General features: G+C 41.0%; 1 protein-coding gene across 1 annotated transcript in view; it reads left to right on the forward strand.

Moving 5' to 3' along the window:
* The window catches only part of ATG10 (autophagy related 10), a gene marked incomplete at its 5' end in the record, with an annotated part of 90839 nt that overhangs the window by 63932 nt on the left and 5081 nt on the right, over positions 1-21826 (forward strand). Inside the window, one exon of the mRNA XM_082013489.1 lies at positions 1390-1487. Within this exon, the coding sequence (XP_081869615.1) occupies positions 1390-1487 (98 nt within the window). The remainder of the gene's footprint in view (positions 1-1389; positions 1488-21826) is intronic.

The raw sequence follows: 21826 nt of genomic DNA on the forward strand, positions 1-21826 counted from the left end.
CTGTTGGCCTTCTTGGCCACCTGGGCACACTGCTGGCTCATATTCAGCCGGCTGTCAACCAGCACCCCCAGGTCCTTTTCTGCCGGGCAGCTCTCCAGCCACTCCTCCCTAAGCCTGTAGCATTGCATGGGGTTGTTGTGACCCAAGTGCAGGACCCTGCACTTGGCCTTATTAAACCTCATACAGTTGACCTCAGCCCATTGATCCAGCCTGTCCAGATCCCTCTGCAGAGCTCTCTTACCCTCCAGCAGATCAACACCCCCACCCAACTTGGTGTCATCTGCAAACTTACTGAGGGAGCACTTGATCCCCTCATCCAGGTCATTGATAAAGATACTAAACAAGACTGGCCACAGAACTGAGCCCTGGGGAACACCGCTTGTTAGACCATCTCCAGCACAGCTCTGATATCTGCCATCATAAGACAAGAGGGCATGACAGTCTAATAAGTCTCATGTTCATGAAGATGGCATAGTATAACTAGTTAATATGCTGTTACCCTCTCAGATACTTTGCCACATGCTTCTATTATATGGTGCTTATATAAGTTCAGTGCTTTTTTATAAATATGTGCAGAAAATAAGATAAAACAGAGGCTGTAGGCAGCTGGTTTTAATTTATATCTAAACATGGCATTCAAATGTTAATTGGGTGAATAAATCTTGTTCATTTTACAGACGTGAAAATGTCAGTAGAATAAAACTATTTATCACAGGATAATGGTTTCTGACACCTAATAAATGCCAAGATGAAGCTACTTATTGAAAGTATATCAAAATATTCTATTGCTGTTTGCCAAAAACAAATATTCAGGAAAAATTGACATGCTTGTTTTCTAAGTGGTTGACACTAATGTCTTGGCATAATTCTAACATCACAACTAAAAAGCTAATGCAATAATGATACATAAATGCAGCTCAAGAAAAAATTACGGGCATGTGGGTTACCAAAATGCAGTAAACGTTTGTCTGCAGAATTTTGTTCCTTGGATTTTTGCACTCTCTCACTAAAAATTTTGTGTATTTATGTGAGATAACTGTTCGTGATATTATTTTGGGGTTTTAAATTTATCTTATCCAAGCATTGTTTTACAAAATTGTTTAACTTAACACCTTATAAACAGAACAGTAAGTTGTTACTCTTAGGTGACAGAGAAGAAAGCTGAACAGATAATTTAGGACAGTTTTATATGCACCTTCAGTCAGGATTTGAGCAATGCTGTTTTGGAGTTATGGGGCCAGAAGTGACTCAGTCATGTTTTGCTGTTATTTTTTCCATCTGCTTCCAGATGATCAGTATTTTCAGATTTACTTTTGCTATTCTGTATTAAAGATACAGCATGCTTAAGAGCTTTGACTGTGCGTGGTTGTTCCCCCTCCCCCCTTACAGATGGAAGACCTTTAACTCTGGATGAAATATGGAAAAGTGTTCATGCATGCTATCAGGCTCGGCTGCTGGAGGGCCCCTGGGATACTATTACACAGCAGGTGAGAAACCACTGGTCCTTTACAAAATTGATGAATGCAATATATGCCTGAATCCTCAATGGCCTTATTCGCCTCCTGGACACAAGTAAAATATAAAAAAGCCTGTAACTGAGGTGGTGCTGAGCCAGTTACCAACAATAGTTTTAGTCCTGGATTTTGAAGAATTTGTGGGTGTTCACTGTAATATTCACTGTTAATATGACAGTATCCCTCATCTAAAATACTCTTCCAAAGCCAATCCTGAAAACTTCAGGCAATTTCTGAGGAATCATGGATTTGGGTAAATACAAAAGTAGACGTATTTATGCAAGTAAAATATATTAGTGTAACATTTCACAGATTGTCTATTAATCAAATTACCAGAAAAGACTGTGTAATTTTCAATTTTAAATACACTTGCAATCCTTAGGATTGAAGCAGAGAAAACTGGTCTCTTGATCGAATAATAACTAATGTCCTTAAGAATCAGTAGTTAAAGAATACCATGTTCTACAAGAGGAAGCAGATTAGTAAACTGTGGTATCACTGCCTTCTTTTAGAGCTATTCAAATCACTTCTATTTAAAGTGGTTTCAGAGTCACCAGATCATTTCAGCAACCGTTCCCAGACTTGTGATGAAGGTTCTCTTGAAAACAGTCACACTTGTTCAAGAGTGAGACATGGTTCAGAGCTGAGTTGATTGCTCTGGTTTCTTCCCTTGGTTCCAGGCCTCCAGTGCAAGTTGGGACAAAGAATGGAAACTCTCCAGGTGTGAATTTCTTCTGATACTAATATGTCCTTTCTTCCTCCCCTTTCCTTCCTTGACTTTTTGATTTTAGCTGTTTCCAGGTACACAGGTCTACAGGTCTCTTACCACAGCAGCTGGCATAACTGGGATGTAACATCAACTGAGTTCTACAGGTGCTTCCTTAATTCAACTAATACAATTTAATTACAGGATGCCTATTTGTAGGTGGTACTCAGTCATGGGAACACAAGCAGCATTCATGTTTTTGCAGCCGTGGACTATTACTTATGTTATAATCACTCCCTGAGAACCTAACAAGCATTAGTTTTCTGATGTTTGCTGTGCATGTCTGAATTCCAGTTGTGAGTTTGCATATTCTTGTAATAAACGCTTTTACATAAAGTATTAATTACCTGACTTTACTGTAGAAGGAAGATGAGAAAATTAGTTTTTAATCAAATTATGTAATATGGTAGCAGATAACTGATTTTCTGCACAAGAAAGTATTGCAGTTCAGATTTTTCAGTAAAGGTTTATGATTTATAGCTGAAGTTTCAGATTTGTAGCTAAATCATGACTGTTTCTGTGTAGAGAGGCAGAGGATTCAATTAACTTTGCCCTCACTGCATGCACCTTCTTGCATTCCTAGCAGACAGAGACCAGTAACCCTGTGGTCAGATGCTAGGTATCCTTTAGGGTTGACATCTCTGGTATTTCCCAGCTGAGCTGTTCTGGCTTGTGAATAGTTTATATTCCCACCTGCAAAAATGTACAGGAGAATCTGCTATGTGCAGTGCAGAGGTGGTGTGACTTCTTTATGGTCACATTATACTGTGGCCTGAAGCCATGTTCAGGCTCCTCTGTAGAAAGCACAATCTGTCTGTTCGTCTGCAAAGCACTGCAAGAACCTACAGCTCTGTATAGGTAATAAATCATAATGCAATACCACTGAGAATAAAGCATAAACAGTGTGTTTGGGATGTGTAAAATCAGAGTGGTGGAAACCACAAGGAAAACCAGGTCACTCCCACCCAGAGATTATTTTTGCCTCTTGAAGAACGGTAAAGTAAAACTGTCCTGCATCTAATAAGTGATGTGTATGAGATACATACACACAAAGGCCTGTGGAAACAGGTTTTATGGGCTGTAAAATGTGTGGAGTGCTGAACCTGTTGTCTCTGTGACACCTCTCCAGAGGAAGTTCAGCCAATGTCAATGCAGTGACAAACACGAACTAAGAAGTAAGGAAGAAAATCTGAGAAATTAGCAAAGCTAGAGCAGCAAAATACTGTTGAACATAACATCAAGGTGACTTTCCATTAAATAAGGAGAATACAAAACTAAGTTAAACTGTTTATCCTAGAGTAATATACACTGTACCTCAGGCTGATAGCACAATACTGGAAGTGCTGGCAGGTAGCAGAAGCCAGAGAAGGTATGATCCTCCAGCAATCCCACTACATAATTTCAATTACTTTACTTTTTTTTCTACACCATTTGGTATGTACACCTTCTCCCTGAAGACCATGTACCTGTGGCTCAAGGCCATTGAATTCCACTGACTTCAGTGAAGTTAGCCTGCTTTACACCAATATTGAACTTGGTCCAAAGGCCCCAGCTGCATTCCTGGGTTGGGAATGTACTTTGCCACGTGGCTGCAAGAGAGAGCCTGCGGGAAAGCAGCTTTAAGAGGTCTACAGTTTTAATTTTAGATGAAAGCAGAAAGGCACCAGGCAGTGTGGGTGCGTTTGCGTATGGTCATTCAGTCAAGAGATAAGGAGGCAAAGTAATGTATGATTTGTGGAAATGTACACCTCTGGAGCTGAATCTAAGCAGGGGAAAGCACCAGTACAACCAGCAGTGTCAACACTGTTGTATTTTCAGTCCCAGCAGCCACTGGTGCAACGAACACTTCCCCGTGTGAACTGAGAGATGCATATGCCAGTCCCAATAGAAAAGAGCAGTAAAAATCAGAGTTTTCTCAATTTATGAAAGAATTATGAATTATCAAAAATAATAAAAACATATTGTAAGCAATAGCCTGCAAGGATCAGATCAAAACAAGAGTTGTTAGGTTTTGCCCCCTCAAATGAATCAGGGTTCTGAATTGAAATACTGAGTTTTCTCTTCCTTTTCTGCTTTTCTGCTGACCCATTTTGTTATGTGGGTTAGGCTTTGCCTGCAGGGACACAGATTGTATAATGCAAGTCACTGGGCAAACTCACCAAATCAGGCTTGAACTCTCAGTACACATGAACACCAGAGAGAAAAGGTTTAGGACTTTGCTCCAAAACAGATAAAAATTTTAAATTCTACAAGCAATCCACCACTGGGAAGAAAAATTGAGCTTACCACTGTCTGCGCATAATGTTACTTAACTTTTAACTAGGGCTAATTTTGCACTTTGATTCAATAGTTGGCAGATTAGGAAAAGAAAGTCATACTTCCTTTTTTCTCTCACAGATCCAGGATCTTACACTAATCATTTGTGACTTATATTCCATGTACTTGGGGGTCCTGGTGGGTGAAAAGCTGGACATGAGCTGGCAACGTGTGCTCGCAGCCCAGAAGCCACCGGTTTCCCGGGCTGCCCCCAAAGCCGCGTGGCCAGCGGGGCGAGGGAGGGGGTTCTGCCCCTCTGCCCTGCTCTGGGGAGACCCCCCTGCAGGGCCGCGTCCAGCTCGGGAGCCCTCGGCACAGGAGAGACATGGACCTGCTGGAGCAGGGCCAGAGGAGAGACACCAAAATGCTGTGGAGGGCTGGAACAGCTCTGCTGGGAGGACAGGCTGCGAGAGTTGGGCTTGTTCAGCCTGGAGCAGAGAAGGGTCCAGAGAGACCTTACTGCAGCCAGCCAGGAGTTCAAGGGGGCTGATAAGAAAGATGGGGACAGACTTGTTAGCAGGGCCTGTAGCGGTAGGACAAGGGGTAACGGTTTTAAACTAAAAGAAGGCAGATTCAGACTAGATCTAATGAAGAAATTTTTGACGCTGAGGGTGGTGGAACACTGGCCCAGGTTGCCCAAAGAGGTGCGAGACGCCCCATCCCTGGGAACAGGGGCTGGACGGGGCTCTGAGCAACCTGCTCTGGTTGGGGATGTCCCTGCTCATGGCAGGGGGATCGGACTAGATGATCTTAAAAGGTTCCTTCCAACCCAAAGATTCTGTGATTATGCTTTGTGAGTGTGTGCCATGCCTGTGCGCATTTTTTGATACAACTATATTTTGGCTTATACTCTCTCTAGTAAAATATATCTAAGATCAGGAACTGAGACATTGGCTAAGCTCCAAAGAATTTAGCCTTTAGGCAATTACATTACCAAAACAAAATTTTAGGAAAAATCTGAACTTTTTTGGTTACTTTTGATTATTGTGGAAAGTCACACTCATTTTCAGAGAAAATGTCTTCAAATATTTTTACTGACTAGATTATTTTTATTGCAGAAAGCAGAAGGCAACTAGTTACCTTCTTATAAATAAATTACCATGATAAGGTTGCATAGTATTTTATAATGATAATTGATAAATGGTGATGATTTAATTGCACTTCCTCTAGTAATAATCTTAAAATGCTCAAATGAAGTTCCTGTGATTGGCTTTCTTCTGAGCTAAGTCTCCCTGGAGTCTTCAGTCATCCCTTTTCCACATCCAGTGATAACTTGCTTTAGCTGTTTTAAATAATACAAATCAATTATAACACACAGCTGTTTAACAAAACTTCTAACGTTGCTACAGGTCTCTGTGGGTATTTCCTGATGGCTTATAATGACATCAATTTAGCACACCTGGTAAGATCTGTGTGAGCTGGAAGTAGCTTAATTCTGCAATGACAGGAAAATTAAGGAGTATTTATGGATTACTGTTGCATTTCAGAACTGTTGCCAACTGTGATTTTAGCTTCTTTTTACAAAGAGTCAGAAATGGAATTGCAGACATTGCATGCCCGTCTCCTGAATAGTTTACTTGTAACTTGGTGAGTGCTTTTGAGGATATCCTGTATTAGTTATTTCTTGCTATATACTCTATATGAAAGAATGTCTCTTCATTTTTTGAATTAATGGATGCTAGAAATTAGTCTTTACAAGAAGCTGCCTTCCAAGTCTTTATAGCCTTTCCTGAACTGTAGGCAAACAGAGCTTTCCTCAGTTGTCCCTCAGTTGGATTTTCCTGTTCAGTTTGACTTAGGATGGAATCCCAGCCCTGCATTCCCCATACCACCATGCGGGGTAACCTTCCAGGCTTCTCAGGCTCCCAGCCCTGGTGTTTTTCCTGAGTGCATTGTGTTTTGAAGGTACTTAATTAAGCCAGTTATATATCAGCCTTAAGAGCAAATAACAGCTCTAGATGTTTGGAAAGGAGAGTGGGTAGAAAAGGACCGATACATCAGACTGAGAGTAGTTGCAAATAGGATGAATGTAAAAATAACACTAAGGGCCCTCGAGAGATTTCAGTTAATACTGGAAAATAGGAACAAGACACAGTCTCCAAAAATTCGGGCAAATGTATCCAGCTAAAAGAAAGTTACAGCAAATGGGAAGAAAAGCCTAGACAAAAGAATGATGAAGTCAGTCATCGTGGTAATGGATGGCAGCAAGAGAGACACATGTTTCTCTCATGTGTACTCTGATATTCAGCACAGAAGTCCAGTACAGTTTTAGGTAAATACATAGTGGCATTGTAAAAAAACAGCTCAAACATAATGGTCCTTTGTGCAACTGAACAACAGATCCACCACATTAAAATCCAGGTATAATATACCAGAGGCATAGTTAAGTTGGCAGCAGTCCAGAAGTGCCATGGTCAAATGCAAAATGATGAGGCATTTACATTTGAGGCATAAATGATGATGAAAAACCCACAAGAATAGGAAAGAGGTTCAAAAACAAAGAACACAGAGTAGAGAATAGAAATGAAACAAAGAGGGAGAAATCTTCCTGATGATAAAGGTGAACATATTTTACCACATAGTAGTGCATGATTTGACAACCAGGAATTTAAAAAACAAGGATAACTAAGTTTTGTTAATCTGTAAAGGCTACATTTTACCTTTTATGATTTTGGAAATCTCTCCCAACATGGATGGGAGATGTGAAGCAGCAGAAGGTAACTATACAGTTATAGACAGAACTTCTGTCTTCAGACTACATGGTATTAGGTCCTTGCTGTAGAAGTTGGAAATACAGAGGTCATAAGTATCTGAGAATATCAGATTTTGTCCTCTAATTTTTAAAAACCCGCTTTGCAAAATTGTGGTCTAGTAATCATGAAGATTAACCCACATAATAACTTCAGCAAATACTATTTACACACTTCAATATAAGCTATATGCATTATTGCATAGAGCAGCAAAGCTGCTTTGAAAATTTTAATGTATATCTAATGGCCAACGTTTCAAACAATAATTTAATTATTTAAAAATATAAATAAAAAACCTGAACAGAGAAGCTCAGCTGTCTTAGTGATTCATGTTTACATTTTTTCCAGCTATAAGATATCTGATTGCTATGAAATGTTGGCGAGATGACAGTCTACAAGACTGAAGCCCTTTTCTGGTAGAATGGGTATGGGATAGGCATTGGCAGTGTATGAATTTTCATCCTGGTGTGGCTAGGTGTGCCAAACCTATTTTGAAGTACCTGCATCAAGGACCGAGACAATAATGTAGTCACCACATCCAGTTGAGTCACTGGTTTCTCCAGAGAGTGTGAGCTGGTACTGGGTTGGTGATGATGTATACAGTCACTTATAGAAGGTAAACTGAGACCCATTTATTTCCCAGGCACCTTCTGAAAGTTGTTTAAAAATAGTGGAGTGGAAAGTAGGTGAAAGCACTAGCCATTTTTCATCCTTTCTTAGCCTTAGTGGGTGTTTATAAAAATCTATGCAAAGTAGAACAACTTCAACAGGGGAAAGTGAAACATTCCCACCTCAGAATACCATGTAGGTCAGTGGTGAACTACTCTCCTAGGAAGTTCAGAGATTTACTCTAAATCTAAATTTGAATCCAGGACCATTGTGTCTCAGGAGATTTCTCCACTTGCTTGTAAGGCAAACTGCCTTCTTATCTTTCTTTTTGATGTGTTTTGTGCGAGACCTGCTTTGGTAAGCTTGCTGCATGAATGCCTATAGGCTACCTGCATTACGGTCACAGACATGCTATGGGACTCGTATCGGAGCATAAGCCATAAACTGATCATCTTTTCAAGATGCAGTTGTTTTTGCACATGCCTAGTGACAGAAATGTGGGGTTTTTTTCCATGTGGGGAGAGTCAACACTCTGAAAAACAGGCATTTCTAAGGCTATGATGAAGCTGAGTAATAGCTTTATGAATTTATGAATACAAGCCCCTGAACATATGTGCCCAAGCCCATTTTTTATTCTTGTCTCTTGTGCCAGTCCATGTCTTAGGTTTTTTTTTCCCTGTCTGGAAGCAAACTAGCAAGAGAATTTTAAAAGCTGATGAATTAACCTGGTCATAGTTGAGTATCACCAAAAATTTTGTTTTGAACAGTGTAATGTTCTCATAAAGCCTGACCTTCCCCTGAGAAAACAAAGTCACAAACACAATCAAGTATATGTGCTAAAGCTTAATCAATGCTTAGCAATGATGGAATGTAAAATCAAACATCCAAGGATAGAAATCGAATTGCATTATTATGGGAGGCTCAACAGTTGAAAAGCTGCACTATAAAACTAGAATGAAAGCTTGGTGGCTTGAAGGTCCTGCTGCAGAGATAGTCTAAAAAAGTAATCTGTGAGTCAGGACTTTGGAGGATTGTGGAAGTTTACAGAAGTGCATGTGTCCGTCCATCCTGCTCTGCCTCCTCCCCTCCTTTTTTTTAACAAAAACCTGTTCAGACCCAGTTACTTATATTACCAAAATGAGACTTAGAGCTGTGTGTGCAGAGCACTCCCCCCAGCCATGGGAGTGGACACATTTCACGTGAGATACCTTGGTTCTGGATTTACCTAAATCAGCATTTTGCTTATTTAGCACTTTGCTGTCCCCCCAAAGACACTCAGAGCATTCTGATACTGACTGTAAATGCAGCAGTTTGTGAGGACAGTGCAGATCTAAGCCTCAGGATTATATTAACTCAGATCTTCTGCCAGTCTGGAATTCTACTTCCAGAAGGGTGCAGAAAACTTCTCGATTCTTAGTAATTAGAAGTTTCCTGTGGGTGCATTGACTTGTTCTGCCACTCTGTCTTCTCATTAAAACTTCTTTTTCATAAGTCTCTCCTTCATGGCACAGTGGAAAAGATAAACCTAATGGTCTAACTTATGAATAGCGATCTCTGCAAATGCACTTTTCTTCAAAGTTTATTTCACCTTTGCTGTGTTCCTTCTGTTCTATAACCTTGAATGAATTCTTAAATATGGGAGATCATTGTGTCTGTATGGTGCTCTATTAACAGATCCGCCACAGTGCTTTAACTCTTAGCTTAAATGCTCAACTTTTAAAATAAATGTGTGGACTGTTGATACCAATGCAAGAGCTGAAGGTGATTCTGCTGGTTTCCTTCTGCGTTGTTCATGTATCATCAGGTGCAGACTATTCAACTCTTTTTTGAGTCCTCATCTACAATGAATAACGCTGTTTCTATTTACTAATAGCACTTCTCCTACAAAAAGGGATGAATTAGCAACTGTGTCCCACAAAGTACTGATCTTAAGTTTCAGAATAGTAAGTGATAAGGAATTCTCCTGTCTCTGATTTTTTCTCAACATGTATTTCTCAATTTCATCTGAATGAGGTGTTTTTCGTCTGTCATTTGATACTTCGCAGACAGTTGTATTATCATCTCTGTTATATGTCCATTCTGTCATATAAAAAGTAGTCAACCAAACCTAAACTTCCCAGATATCAGCACAGAACTGCAATATTTCTATATTAATCGAGCCTGCTCTTTTTCAATATGTAGTTAAGAATCTGGAAGACGTATTCTTTATAGTACTTCAGTAATCCTGTCCATTACATCACTTAATTTATAGCAGTGTTAACAGAAAAATCAATAAACAGTATTTCTAAAATGTCAGGGATGTTAATGGTGGGATTTGAAAAAGGAGAAAGATTCAAAACTCTGAACAGAACACATTGATGTAGTGTTGTAGAGGCACATCTTGCCGAAAGTGTGGTAGGCAGGATTTAAATCATTATGGCTCAGTCATCTCGAAAAATGTGTGTAGGTAGCTATTCTTAGACATACAAATCTTTCTTGCCATATTGTGGGACTTTGCTAAGTGGAGGAGGCTGTATACAGTGTATCTTAACAGAAGGTTGCTAAGATTGCTCTTAAATCATTTTGAGTCATATCAACAGTTGCTATGGATCCCCTACTAATATTTTTGGAAAATGATTAGTACAACTTCCTGAGGAAAGGGAGTCTTACCAGCATAGATTGCAAAGCTGTTTCACAGGGAAAAATCTAAGAGTTGGAAAGCTGGGTGGATGTTTATTTCTAGTTAAAATTTTCTGTGATATATTGAACTTCTATGGTTTAAACCGAATGGTAGTATTGTACACACTAGCAAGTAGGTTTTATTTTAAAACAAAGCATTAATTAATAATGTATAGCTGCCCTACAGTTTAATCATGCTTTTCCCAATAAGACTTTATAGACATAAACCTAATCTGAGTAATTTAATAGGAGGAAAAGACCAAACAGTAGACTAATACTAAATAATGTAGAATAAATACAGAGACTTAATGGATAATTTACTTGTAGAGATAGAAAGTAGGAGGAGGATCCTTGCCAGTTTCTGGGGCCCAATTCAGGGTAAACTTTCAAGTCCTGGTATTATTGTTACTTGAATTGATTCTGAAATGAAGATTCAGTAATATTTTCCACACAAATATGTAATTCACTGAATGAATTACAATGTAATAGTATCAATTCTCTTGATTCTTTTCCACTTCCGTAGAAAAACTGTTTCCGTGCTACACATTGCATTTACAGATATTTTCTCAGGCAGTGCCTTTGCTTCCACAGAGCTTCCCAAGCAGAGATTTTGTGGAAGAAGTTGTAATGGCATGTTCCCCCTCGATCTGCCATTGCTCCTTGTAGGTCCAGGGGGGTTGCTCTTCTGTTTTCCCCCTCAAACAATTACACTACTGGAATGAAGCTTGTTACTGAACATTCCTCCTTATTGAATGCTTTTGCAAAAAATTCTAAAATACACAACACTGATTGCATAATGTGAAAGAAGTGGATATCATATATGACACATTCAGCTCCATTTGAAAGGCAACTGGTATGGTCACAAGGCATTGAAAACTGTGTAATAACTCCCCTTTTTGTTTTCTGCAGCAAGGGCTTTTAGTCAAGCCTTTTGGCAGATTTTTTTTTTTTTTTAAATAAAAAAAGCATTATAAGTACCATTTAAATGGAAGTTAGGTATCCATGTTAACAGAAAGCAATTTAGTCCTAAGCGCCTGTGTTCTCAAGTTGTGGAAACAGATGGCATCAGCAGTTCAAAAGCATTTAGACAAATTCATGAGACCACTTGTCCATAAATGGATGCAAAATTACCAGGCAGGAATGTGTCCTCCATCATCCTTAATGAAACAGACATGCTGGAGCAGTACAAGGGGAGTGAACCACAGAAAGAGGCCAGACTCGTGTTCTCCCAAAATAGCCTTTCCAACTGCCGCTGTTGGAGACAGGATGTATTGCTAGATGGACCACTGGTCCAATCCAGTCAGGCGCTTCTTACATTTTTACGGCACTCTGATGTTCAAAAAAAAGAAAGTGAAGTCAACCAAGGAGATCAATTTACTCCATATAGTCAGACTTGTATATCTAGCTGTATACAGTCTCCAAGCCTCACAGAACTAGCTGAGAGCCCTTGAAGTTGAAAATCAACCAGAGGCCCTTTTTGGCTCTCTTTTTCTGTATTGTATTTCTGACTGCATAGCAGCCTGATTCAAAAATAAGGAGAGAGACCACCCAAAATCCCCCTGCAGATTGGGATCTGTGGCTCCTATAGAATTGGTGGGTTCAAGCTTCCATAAGCTGTAGCTCTTCTGTGCTCTCAGAAGAGAGCTCAGCATTTCAGTCCTGTGCTGACTGAGACACTGATGTGATCAAAGTGTTTTCTAAACTACAAATACCAGTTTCACCAAAGCATTTAGCTAGAGTCCTGAGATGGGCACTTCAGCCTGGCAGGAGACAGTTTCAGTGTCCTTCTGGCGTTTTCTATTGCCCACCTTTGTCATACCAGCATTTGCTGTTCTGATGGCTGCTAATCCCTGTTCAAACCTCTGATTCTACCATGCTGCGAATAGACATCCATAAGTACGTTGGGCAAACTTGTGACTGAACTGACTTTTAGGTAGTACAAAGTTCATAACATTATATTGAGTTGATAATTAGGAGAATTACCATGAATATTGACAGTCCTAATGTGTCTGTACAAGAACATTGGATATTCAGTTTCAGTAGTGATTCAGAGTACTTGGTCCAACAAATGTTATTTCAAATGATAGGTAATATAAGATGCTTTGACTGGAGGAGGGGAGCACAGACATCTGTTACTATAGGCAGAGATGAGGAACAAATAGTCTTCCCTTGGCCTGAACTCAAAATGAGGGTTGAGTCACACTTCTGTGGACATGTCATTGCCTCTTTATATTTCATATAGTTAAATTAGTGTTCTACTGCTCTGCTGCAGCAGAAATTTGCTTTCCATTCATTACCTTGTGGTAATTGTCTGTCTTCTGACTGCTATAGCTATCAGTCATACTACCTTCCTGATAACCTGTAAAGAGGAGGTAGGAATTTATGCCATCCCATTTGCTGGCTGCAATATTTGAAACTCAAAAGTCTTCCAAAATCTTTCTTCCCAGTATCTTTTGTCCTGGAATTCCTGGGATTATAAATTGAACCCTTTTGGGGCATGTTTATCAAATGCCAGTATGGATTTTTTTTTCTTAACTTACCGTTTTTTAATCAGGGTAGGAAATCTGTCTCCAATGTCTTCTCCATACTTCCACAGCTTGTTGGATCTTTCAGTTTTGCACCTTAGATGAATCTCTTAACTTAAGAACAGATTTTAAATAGTAATTAATTAAGACTATACACTACATAACTAAAATGGTGACAACTGAATTAATCTTATTTTGGCAAGCATGGAAGAAGAATCATCTGTTTATTTCCTTAGGAAAATGGCTGAGATACCATTTCTTGACAATGTAACTATGGACCTGCCAATTTTTAACTGTAAAGTTTTCTTAAAGAATCCTAAATGCAAGTTACATGCTTGTGAGAAGTTTAAGCTTTGAAAACATAGTTTTGTCTGAGTGTCACCTAGTGCTCTTCTTCTTAAAATTAATAATTCAAAACTTATTTTTATATATATATATTATTTTTGTATATTTCAAAAATATACATATATAAATGCATAAATATCAGCAGTGTTGGCTAGTCTTGATTAATGTTGTGGTTGTCCTGCATTACCTCTTAGGTATGCCTTTCAAGGATATTGTGTTAGCTATTCAATAACTTTTAAAAAAATAATAAGATTATAAATTGTAAATAAGTATCAGCACCCCTGCAAAACTGTAAACATTCTAGAATCAGGCAGATAAACTGTTTTTGGGGTTGAAATATGAAATAGGTCTTAGTCATCTAGTTATTATATATTGTATTCTGTAGTATCAAGTATTACAATAATAAGTTAGCTCTACACAAAAAGTGTGCATGCACATTAGATCTTATGGCAATCCTCTCTGTTGTTATCATTGTCTTAGTTACGAAAATCACTATATGGAAAATAATTTGTCTTTTGAATACATGTAAAATAGGAAGGACCTAAAGATGTGAAGTAAACTAAAGTAGAGTGTCTGATTTAAAACACATTTCCATCTGCCACCCTTGAAAACACTTTACTTGTGGCAAATAGGCTTTGTCTATGACTTTCTAACTTGCACTGTGCATTATACACAAGAAGTAAAGCTGTCTTCAAAGATCGTGGGTAGAGGCATCGTTCCTGTTTTGCCATGAAGTATTTGTTTCTTCAGAACCTGGGCTTCCACCTTCGTGGCCATGATGGGTTTGAAACAGGCGGTACGAAGTGGTAGGTGTGGTTTTGCTTCTACAAATACATTAACAACAAAAAGAGAGGCAAGGAGAATCTCCATCCCTTACTGGATATGGTGGGGAATGTTGTCTGCAAGGACGAGGACAAGGACAAGGTTGAGGTACTTAATGCCTTCTTTGCCTCAGTCTTTAATAGCCAGTCCAGGTATCCGCAGGGTATTCAGCCCCCTGAGCTGGAAGATGGGGATGGCAAGCACAATAACCCACCCATAATCCAGGAGGAAGCAGTTAAGGACATGTTAAACCACCTGGACACCCACAAGTCTATGGAGCCTGACGGGATCCACCTGAGAGTACTGAGGGAGCTGGCAGAGGAGCTTGCCAAGCCACTCTCCATCATTTATCAGCAGTCCTGGTTAACAGGGGAGGTCCCAGAAGACTGGAGGCTTGCCAATGTGACGCCCATCTACAAGAAAGGCTGAAAGGAGGATCCCAGGAACTACAGGCCTGTCAGCCTGACCTCCATACCGGGGAAGATCATGGAGCGGTTCATATTGAAGGGTGCTCACAGGGTGTGTGCAGGATAAGCAAGGGATCAGGCCCAGCCAGCATGAGTTCATGGAAGGCATGTCCTGCTTGACCAACCTGATCTCCTTCTATGACCAGTTGACCCACCTAGTGGATGAGGGAAAGGCTGTGGGTGTTGTCTACCTGGACGTTAGTAAAGCCTTTGACAGCGTCTCCCACAGCATTCTCCTGGAGAAACTGGTGGCTCGTGGCTTAGAGAGGTTTCCTCTTCACTGGGTGAGGAACTGGCTGGACGGCCGAGCCCAGAGAGTTGTGGTGAACTGCGCTAAATCCGGCTGGCGGCCGGTCACAAGCCGTGTTCCCCGGGGCTTGGTTCTGGGGCCAGTCTTGTTCAGTATCTTTATAGATGATCTGGATGAGGGGATTGAGTGCTCCCTCAGTAAGTTTGCAGATGACACCAAGTTGGGTGGGAGTGTTGATCTGCTGGAGGGTAGGAGGGCTCTGCAGAGGGATCTGGACAGGCTGGATCGATGGGCCGAGGTCAACTGTATGAGGTTTAATAAGGCCAAGTGCCGGGTCCTGCACTTCGGCCACAACAACCCCATGCAACACTACAGGCTTGGGGAGGAGTGGCTGAGAGCTGCCCGGCGGAAAAGGACCTGGGGGTGCTGGCTGACAGCCGGCTGAACATGAGCCGGCAGTGTGCCCAGGTGGCCAAGAAGGCCAACAGCGTCCTGGCCTGTATCAGCAATAGTGTGGCCAGCAGGAGCAGGGAAGTGATTGTTCCCCTGTACTCGGCACGGGTGAGGCCGCACCTCGAATCCTGTGTTCAGTTTTGGGCCCCTCACTACAAGAAGGATGTTGAGGTGCTGGAGCGTGTCCAGAGAAGGGCAACGAAGCTGGTGAGGGGTCTGGAGCACAAGTCTTATGGGAGCGGCTGAGGGAACTGGGGTTGTTTAGTCTGGAGAAGAGGAGGCTGAGGGGAGACCTTATCGCTCTCTACAACTACCTGAAAGGGAGTTGTGGTGAGGTGGGTGTTGGTCTCTTCTCCCAAGTAACTAATGATAGAATGAGAGGAAATGGCCTCAAGTTGCACCAGAGGAGGTTTAGATTAGGAAAATATTAGGAAAAATTTCTTTACTGAGAGGGTGATCAGACATTGGAACAGGCTGCCCAGGGAGGTGGTGGAGTCACCATCACTGGAAGTGTTCAAAAAATGTGTGAATGTAGCGCTTCAGGACATGGTTTAGGGGACACGGTCGTGCTGGATTAATGGTTGGACTTGATGATCTTGAAGGTCCTTTCCAACCTTAGTGATTCTGTGATTCTGTGATCCTGTTCATTTTACAGAAATTCTGGCAGCTTTAAGTATCCTCAAATATTTGTGTTGTAGGATCTGCCAAAGCAACTCAATTTTCCCCAGAAAAACTTAGCCTTTTGATTAATTGCCTCTTCAGCTTGGACTTCATATTTGATGAAAGAAGGATAGGATCCAGCTTCGTTGGCTGTGTGGGGTTAGTAGTAGTAAAAGTATTAATAAAAACTTGTAACTAAAATTAGTTGGTAAGTCAAGTCTTTCAAATACACATGCAGCAGATACTTTAAATCATAAGGGCAATTGCAACTGCTTGTCTGCAAAGAAAAACTTGAGCATAAATCAAAATCCCTCTGCAGCCTTCTCCTCCAAAAAGAGGTTCAGTAATGACAGAAATTTGGTTTTTTGGTCTAGTTTGCACTTTGTCTCATCAGGGTCCCTTCAAGTTTTCCCTTGCTCAGTACCATTGCAGATCTGTTTTGATCATTGAAGAAAATACAAGGGAACAGTGGTAGTTGTACTTTCATAGTCATTCTTCAGCACCCGTTACAGACAGAAGTAGGTTGTTTCATCTTCAATGGGCTTGGCAGTTGAAGTGCTTCTCTGTGTTTGACAGCAAAGTTGTAGAAACTTTCCTCAGTTATATCAGCAGGATGACTTGTCTTCTGCTTGTAAATTGAAATCAAAGCAACTATAAATACATTACCTGTCCCAGGTAATAAACTGTATCCCATGCCCACTAGGATAAATGGCTTTTTTGGAGGTGATGACTTTTTCTTTAGGCTTTTTTTGGAGTTCATGGCTATTACAGGAAGCACATTTCTTTCAACAGCCATTTTGCTCTCTCTGAAAATATTTAAAATTATAATTTGTCTGTAACCAATATCAATCCTATTACTAAAACATTATTTTTATGAAATGGCTGCAGTAATAGAAATGTTGCGACCTATGTCTGTAGGATGGAGAAGCCCCATACAATTAATATCCTACCAACAGATTTATTACTATGATCTACACCTTCTATCAGGACAATAGAAGATCCCTCTTAACGTTGTGTCTGCAACACAGTGATTCCATAGTAAGAGAGTTTCTGTTGTAATAATTCCATTATTAGAGGAAAATCTTCTGTGAGGAGGAGGGGAGAGAGAGAAGTTGGGGACGTTTTTCTTGTGACAGCTCTTGCTGTCCTGTTGCCTTTGCAAGCACTGTTACTGGTCCTTGTAAACATAGCGAGCATATACTCATCTGGCTTCAGTGCTCAGGCATAAACTCTCCCTAGCCCTCTATTCATAAAAATGTTCCTCACTTTTTACACATGAACCTGAGCATGTGTGTAATTTAAGCATCAAGTAGTCTCTTTGACCTCAAGTTCAACACGGTTTAAGTTCCATGCGTGTACACAGTTACTGTTCTGGTTGTGGGACACACAGTCAATCTGAAGAGCGAGATTTTATTACTTTATTTCTGAATGGAGTTAGATTTTATTAACAAGTGAGTTATTGAGGTATATAAAAATATGGAATGAAAAAGAAGATAGTGAATTCAAGAACATAAAATACTTCTAGTATCATAAACTTGAGTGAAAGATTTGTACTTAAAAACAGGCATTTGTTTCAGTAAGTGTGGTCAAAAATTGGTGAAAAGGAAAAAGCATGCAACTTCTTTATTCATTGCATCACTATTTCTATTTCTCTAAATGGAAGACATTATGGGGACATGTTTTATTAGTCCTGCCTTCTTCTGACCTGCTGACTGGAATTGTGAACACTGCTGGGAAAATGTCTGAAAAGAACTGTTTCTGGCTGTGCTGTTTGGTGGTAGTATCCTGCATGAAAGTTTTGACATGCCTCCATTAATTTATTTTTGCAAAACAACATCATGCAAACTGGATTGAGGAAGAGGCAGTTTCAGGCACAAATCCCTTGCACTATCATAAGTGGAGAGACCATAAATGTTATGATGGATGCTTGAAGGCAGTTTAATGTAGCTCTGGAGAAAATAGAAGCCATTACGACTGGAAAAGCTCCAGTTATGACAGAGAAAATAAATGGTGCTGTTACAAGAGATGTACTGACAACAAAATACCTGCTGGCTGGGGAAGAGAAGAGCAGAGCACAGTACAGATGCCTACAGGCAATTACCTGTTACCTGAAGTGTTTAATTTAAAACTTACATGGATAGTATTTCCTATACGCAAAGCTTGATAAAATGACATCTGACAGAAGTTTGAGACTTAATTTTACTTGTACTTAGAAATTACCCAGTCTTTGCCACCGTTCAGATTCATCTGTTAACGTTTCACTGTGCTATAGGCACTGCGCAGGGGAGGAGATAAAGTTAGTTTTACATCCTAACTCTTGATGACCCTGTGAGGGACAGTCCAGTTTCATTAGTAAATGATGACAGGACGGATGAAGGACAGTTGATCAAGCCTTCACATCCCTGATGGACTTCATGGGAAGAGGACTTCTTACACCATATAGAAAAGGCTCCTGCTCAACAGAAATGTTTTTCAGTCCTCTGTAGCACTCATTTTTTGTCGTTGTTGCGAAGGGCTCAGGCACACTATCTAACATAAACCTCAATGATAGAGGTTGAAGCTCACCAGTTTAACCGCACAACCGAGGCAGCTCTGCACCTGTGCATGGGTGGTTATAGTTGTGCAGCTAATAGTAAGCTGTTGTGCTGCCAGCACTCAGTCACATTCAGTCTTGTGTAGCATTCCTAAACAAAACTACATTCATTTTCAAACTACCCAGTGAAATATTTCACATCTATTCATACAGCTATCTCTTGCATGGTTCTGTATGGGAGGAGTAGAAGTAACAGCTATGGAGATGGGTACAGAACGTACTTAAAAATCTTTCTTGAAGTCACCTAGTAAAGAAGTCTTTCTATAGAAAATAAATGAAGTGACATTTTGAGCTTTCAAATTCACTGAAGCTGGTTGTAGCCTGAAAAAATTTTATTTCCCATGAAAGTTGGGTCAGACTCAGGGGGATATGCAGATGTATGATGGACTCCAGTGTACAGTGCTGAACAGACAGTATATAAGTCAACCTTGTACATAGATAGATAGAGGATTATAGATAGATAAAAGAAAGTAATGCCGTTGATTTCAAATAAACTGTGAGTCAGTGTATTACTGTCCGGAAGAGCTGTAAGCAACCCGCAGATGGGCGCTTGCTGTACAATGCCAGCACGTAATTGTGAGAATTGCCTTGAAACTCTCACACATTACTCTCTAAAATGCATTGCTACATGACTGATTGGAAAAAGATTAATTGTAAACTAAAAGTGGGGAGACTCTCCTGTACTAATTAAAGGTGTGTGGGGATGTTGAATAAAGTCCCTGTAGGACTTTATATTTTTCATGTAACTGACTCATGGATCAGGCGAGCTGAAGGCTAGTATTGCACCCTAATATTTTGCTCAGGATACATTTCACTGCACGTGGAATATCATCATACCACCACATGACTGCAGCAGTAGTAAATATACTCATGAAGCTGATGCAGTACAAACGCTCATTCATTCTCACACTTCCAACAGTGTTTGAGAAGGACTTGGTATTCATAGTAGTGCAGACACACATCTCTCTCAGGGCATGCCAAGAGCAGCAGAAGTCTGAGTTTCTTGCTTTTCCTGACTTCAGAGCTGACCTACAGGGTTTGCCCCCTACGGTGACAAGATAAACCACCATCTTCAGTTCTGGACTCATCTGCAGTGACTACAAGCAAGGGCAGTAATTAATGGCACTTTGACTGTGTGAAACCTGACAATTGCATATACAGCCGTTGTACAGTAATCAGTTCTAGCTACCACCAGCTCAGGCCAAATCTGAACTGGTGACCTGACAATGAAAAGGCTCTCTAGCCCATTACCAATTCTGAAACCATTCAGGGCTTTGATAGCTTTTGCATTTTTATTGGCAGCTGTCTGGTACTTCCTCCTCGGAGCTGCTGTGTAGGTGATTTAACCTTGAGTATCCATTAAAGCCTTGTGGGGATGCCATTATGTACAGGATTTGGAATTTAGGATTTGACTGAATCAGATCTGATGCTCTCAGAGTATTTTCCCTGATTTCAGCAGCTCTTCTTCCTTGCCTCATCCTTTTCCCTTTTTAGAGGTTCCTGCTTAATGGGTGTTGGCTCAGGATTTCTTTTAATCGCTTGTGCTTTTGTGTTTTTCCTATCAGTGTGTGACATATTCCTGTCTTCCAGGTTTTGAATAAACAGCATGGAATTCTTGCAGTTTCATGCCTTTTGTTTAGGGTAAGAAAGATACATGCAGCAAGCTTATTGAAAAATTCTGACCTTGGATACAGCTGTTTTGCATGACATCATGCCTGTGGACTTTCAGTGCTGAAGGATCTGTGTTAATAATGAACTTCAATTTCCTAGATTAGAGGTAAACAAATAACGAACAGTGCTCAGTTTTCAAAAAATACCCTGCTAAATGGAAACCAAAGCAAGTCTTCCTGAATGTGCAGGCATGCAGCTTTAGTGCATATGCCATTCTCAGAGCCTGGCCAAGGAGCAGCATGAGTTTAACTAAACCCCTGGGTCATTTCATTGCTACCATTCAAAATTCTGTGGATTATAGTGAGATTTACACCACCCTGGCACAGCTGTTACTTCAGGAAGTGTATGAAGCAACCCTTGATAATTTGAAAAACAAGGAGACAAGCTAGGAAGTGACCAAGGCCAAGTATCCTCAGAGGCTTCAGTATCAACACAGAAGCTGTTGGCTGGGTCCTGTAGCCAAAACCTCTCACAGAATCACAGAATCACTAGGTTGGAAAGGACCTTTAAGATCATCAAGTCCAACCATTAATCCAGAACCACCATGTCCCCTAAACCATGTCCTGAAGCGCCACATCCACACGTTTTTTGAACACTTCCAGGGATGGCGACTCCACCACCTCCCTGGGCAGCCTGTTCCAATGCCTGACCACCCTCTCAGTGAAGAAATTTTTCCTAATATCCAATCTAAACCTCCTCTGGCGCAACTTGAGGCCATTTCCTCTTGTCCTATCACTAGTTACTTGGGAGAAGAGACCAACACCCTCATCGCCACAACTCCCTTTCAGGTAGTTGTAGAGAGCGATAAGGTCTCCCCTCAGCCTCCTCTTCTCCAGACTAAACAACCCCAGTTCCCTCAGCCGCTCCCCATAAGACTTGTGCTCCAGACGCCTCACCAGCTTCGTTGCCCTTCTCTGGACACGCTCCAGCACCTCAACATCCTTCTTGTAGGGAGGGGCCCAAAACTGAACACAGGATTCAAGGTGCGGCCTCACCCGTGCCGAGTACAGGGGCACAATCACTTCCCTATTCCTGCTGGCCACACTATTGCTGATACAGGCCAGGACGCTGTTGGCCTTCTTGGCCACCTGGGCACACTGCCGGCTCATATTCAGCCGGCTGTCAACCAGCACCCCCAGGTCCCTTTCCGCCGGGCTGCTCTCCAGCCACTCCTCCCCAAGCCTGTAGCATTGCATGGGGTTGTTGTGGCCAAAGTGCAGGACCCGGCACTTGGCCTTATTAAACCTCATACAGTTGACCTCTGCCCATTGATCCAGCCTGTCCAGATCCCTAGGCAGAGCCCTCCTACCCTCCAGCAGATCAACACTCCCACCCAACTTGGTGTCATCTGCAAACTTACTGAGGGAGCACTCAATTCCCTCATCCAGATCATCAATAAAGATATTGAACAAGACTGGTCCCAGAAC

The sequence above is a fragment of the Phaethon aethereus genome, assembly GCF_964289735.1.
Source record: "Phaethon aethereus genome assembly, chromosome: Z".
Classification (NCBI taxonomy): Eukaryota; Metazoa; Chordata; class Aves; order Phaethontiformes; family Phaethontidae; genus Phaethon; species Phaethon aethereus.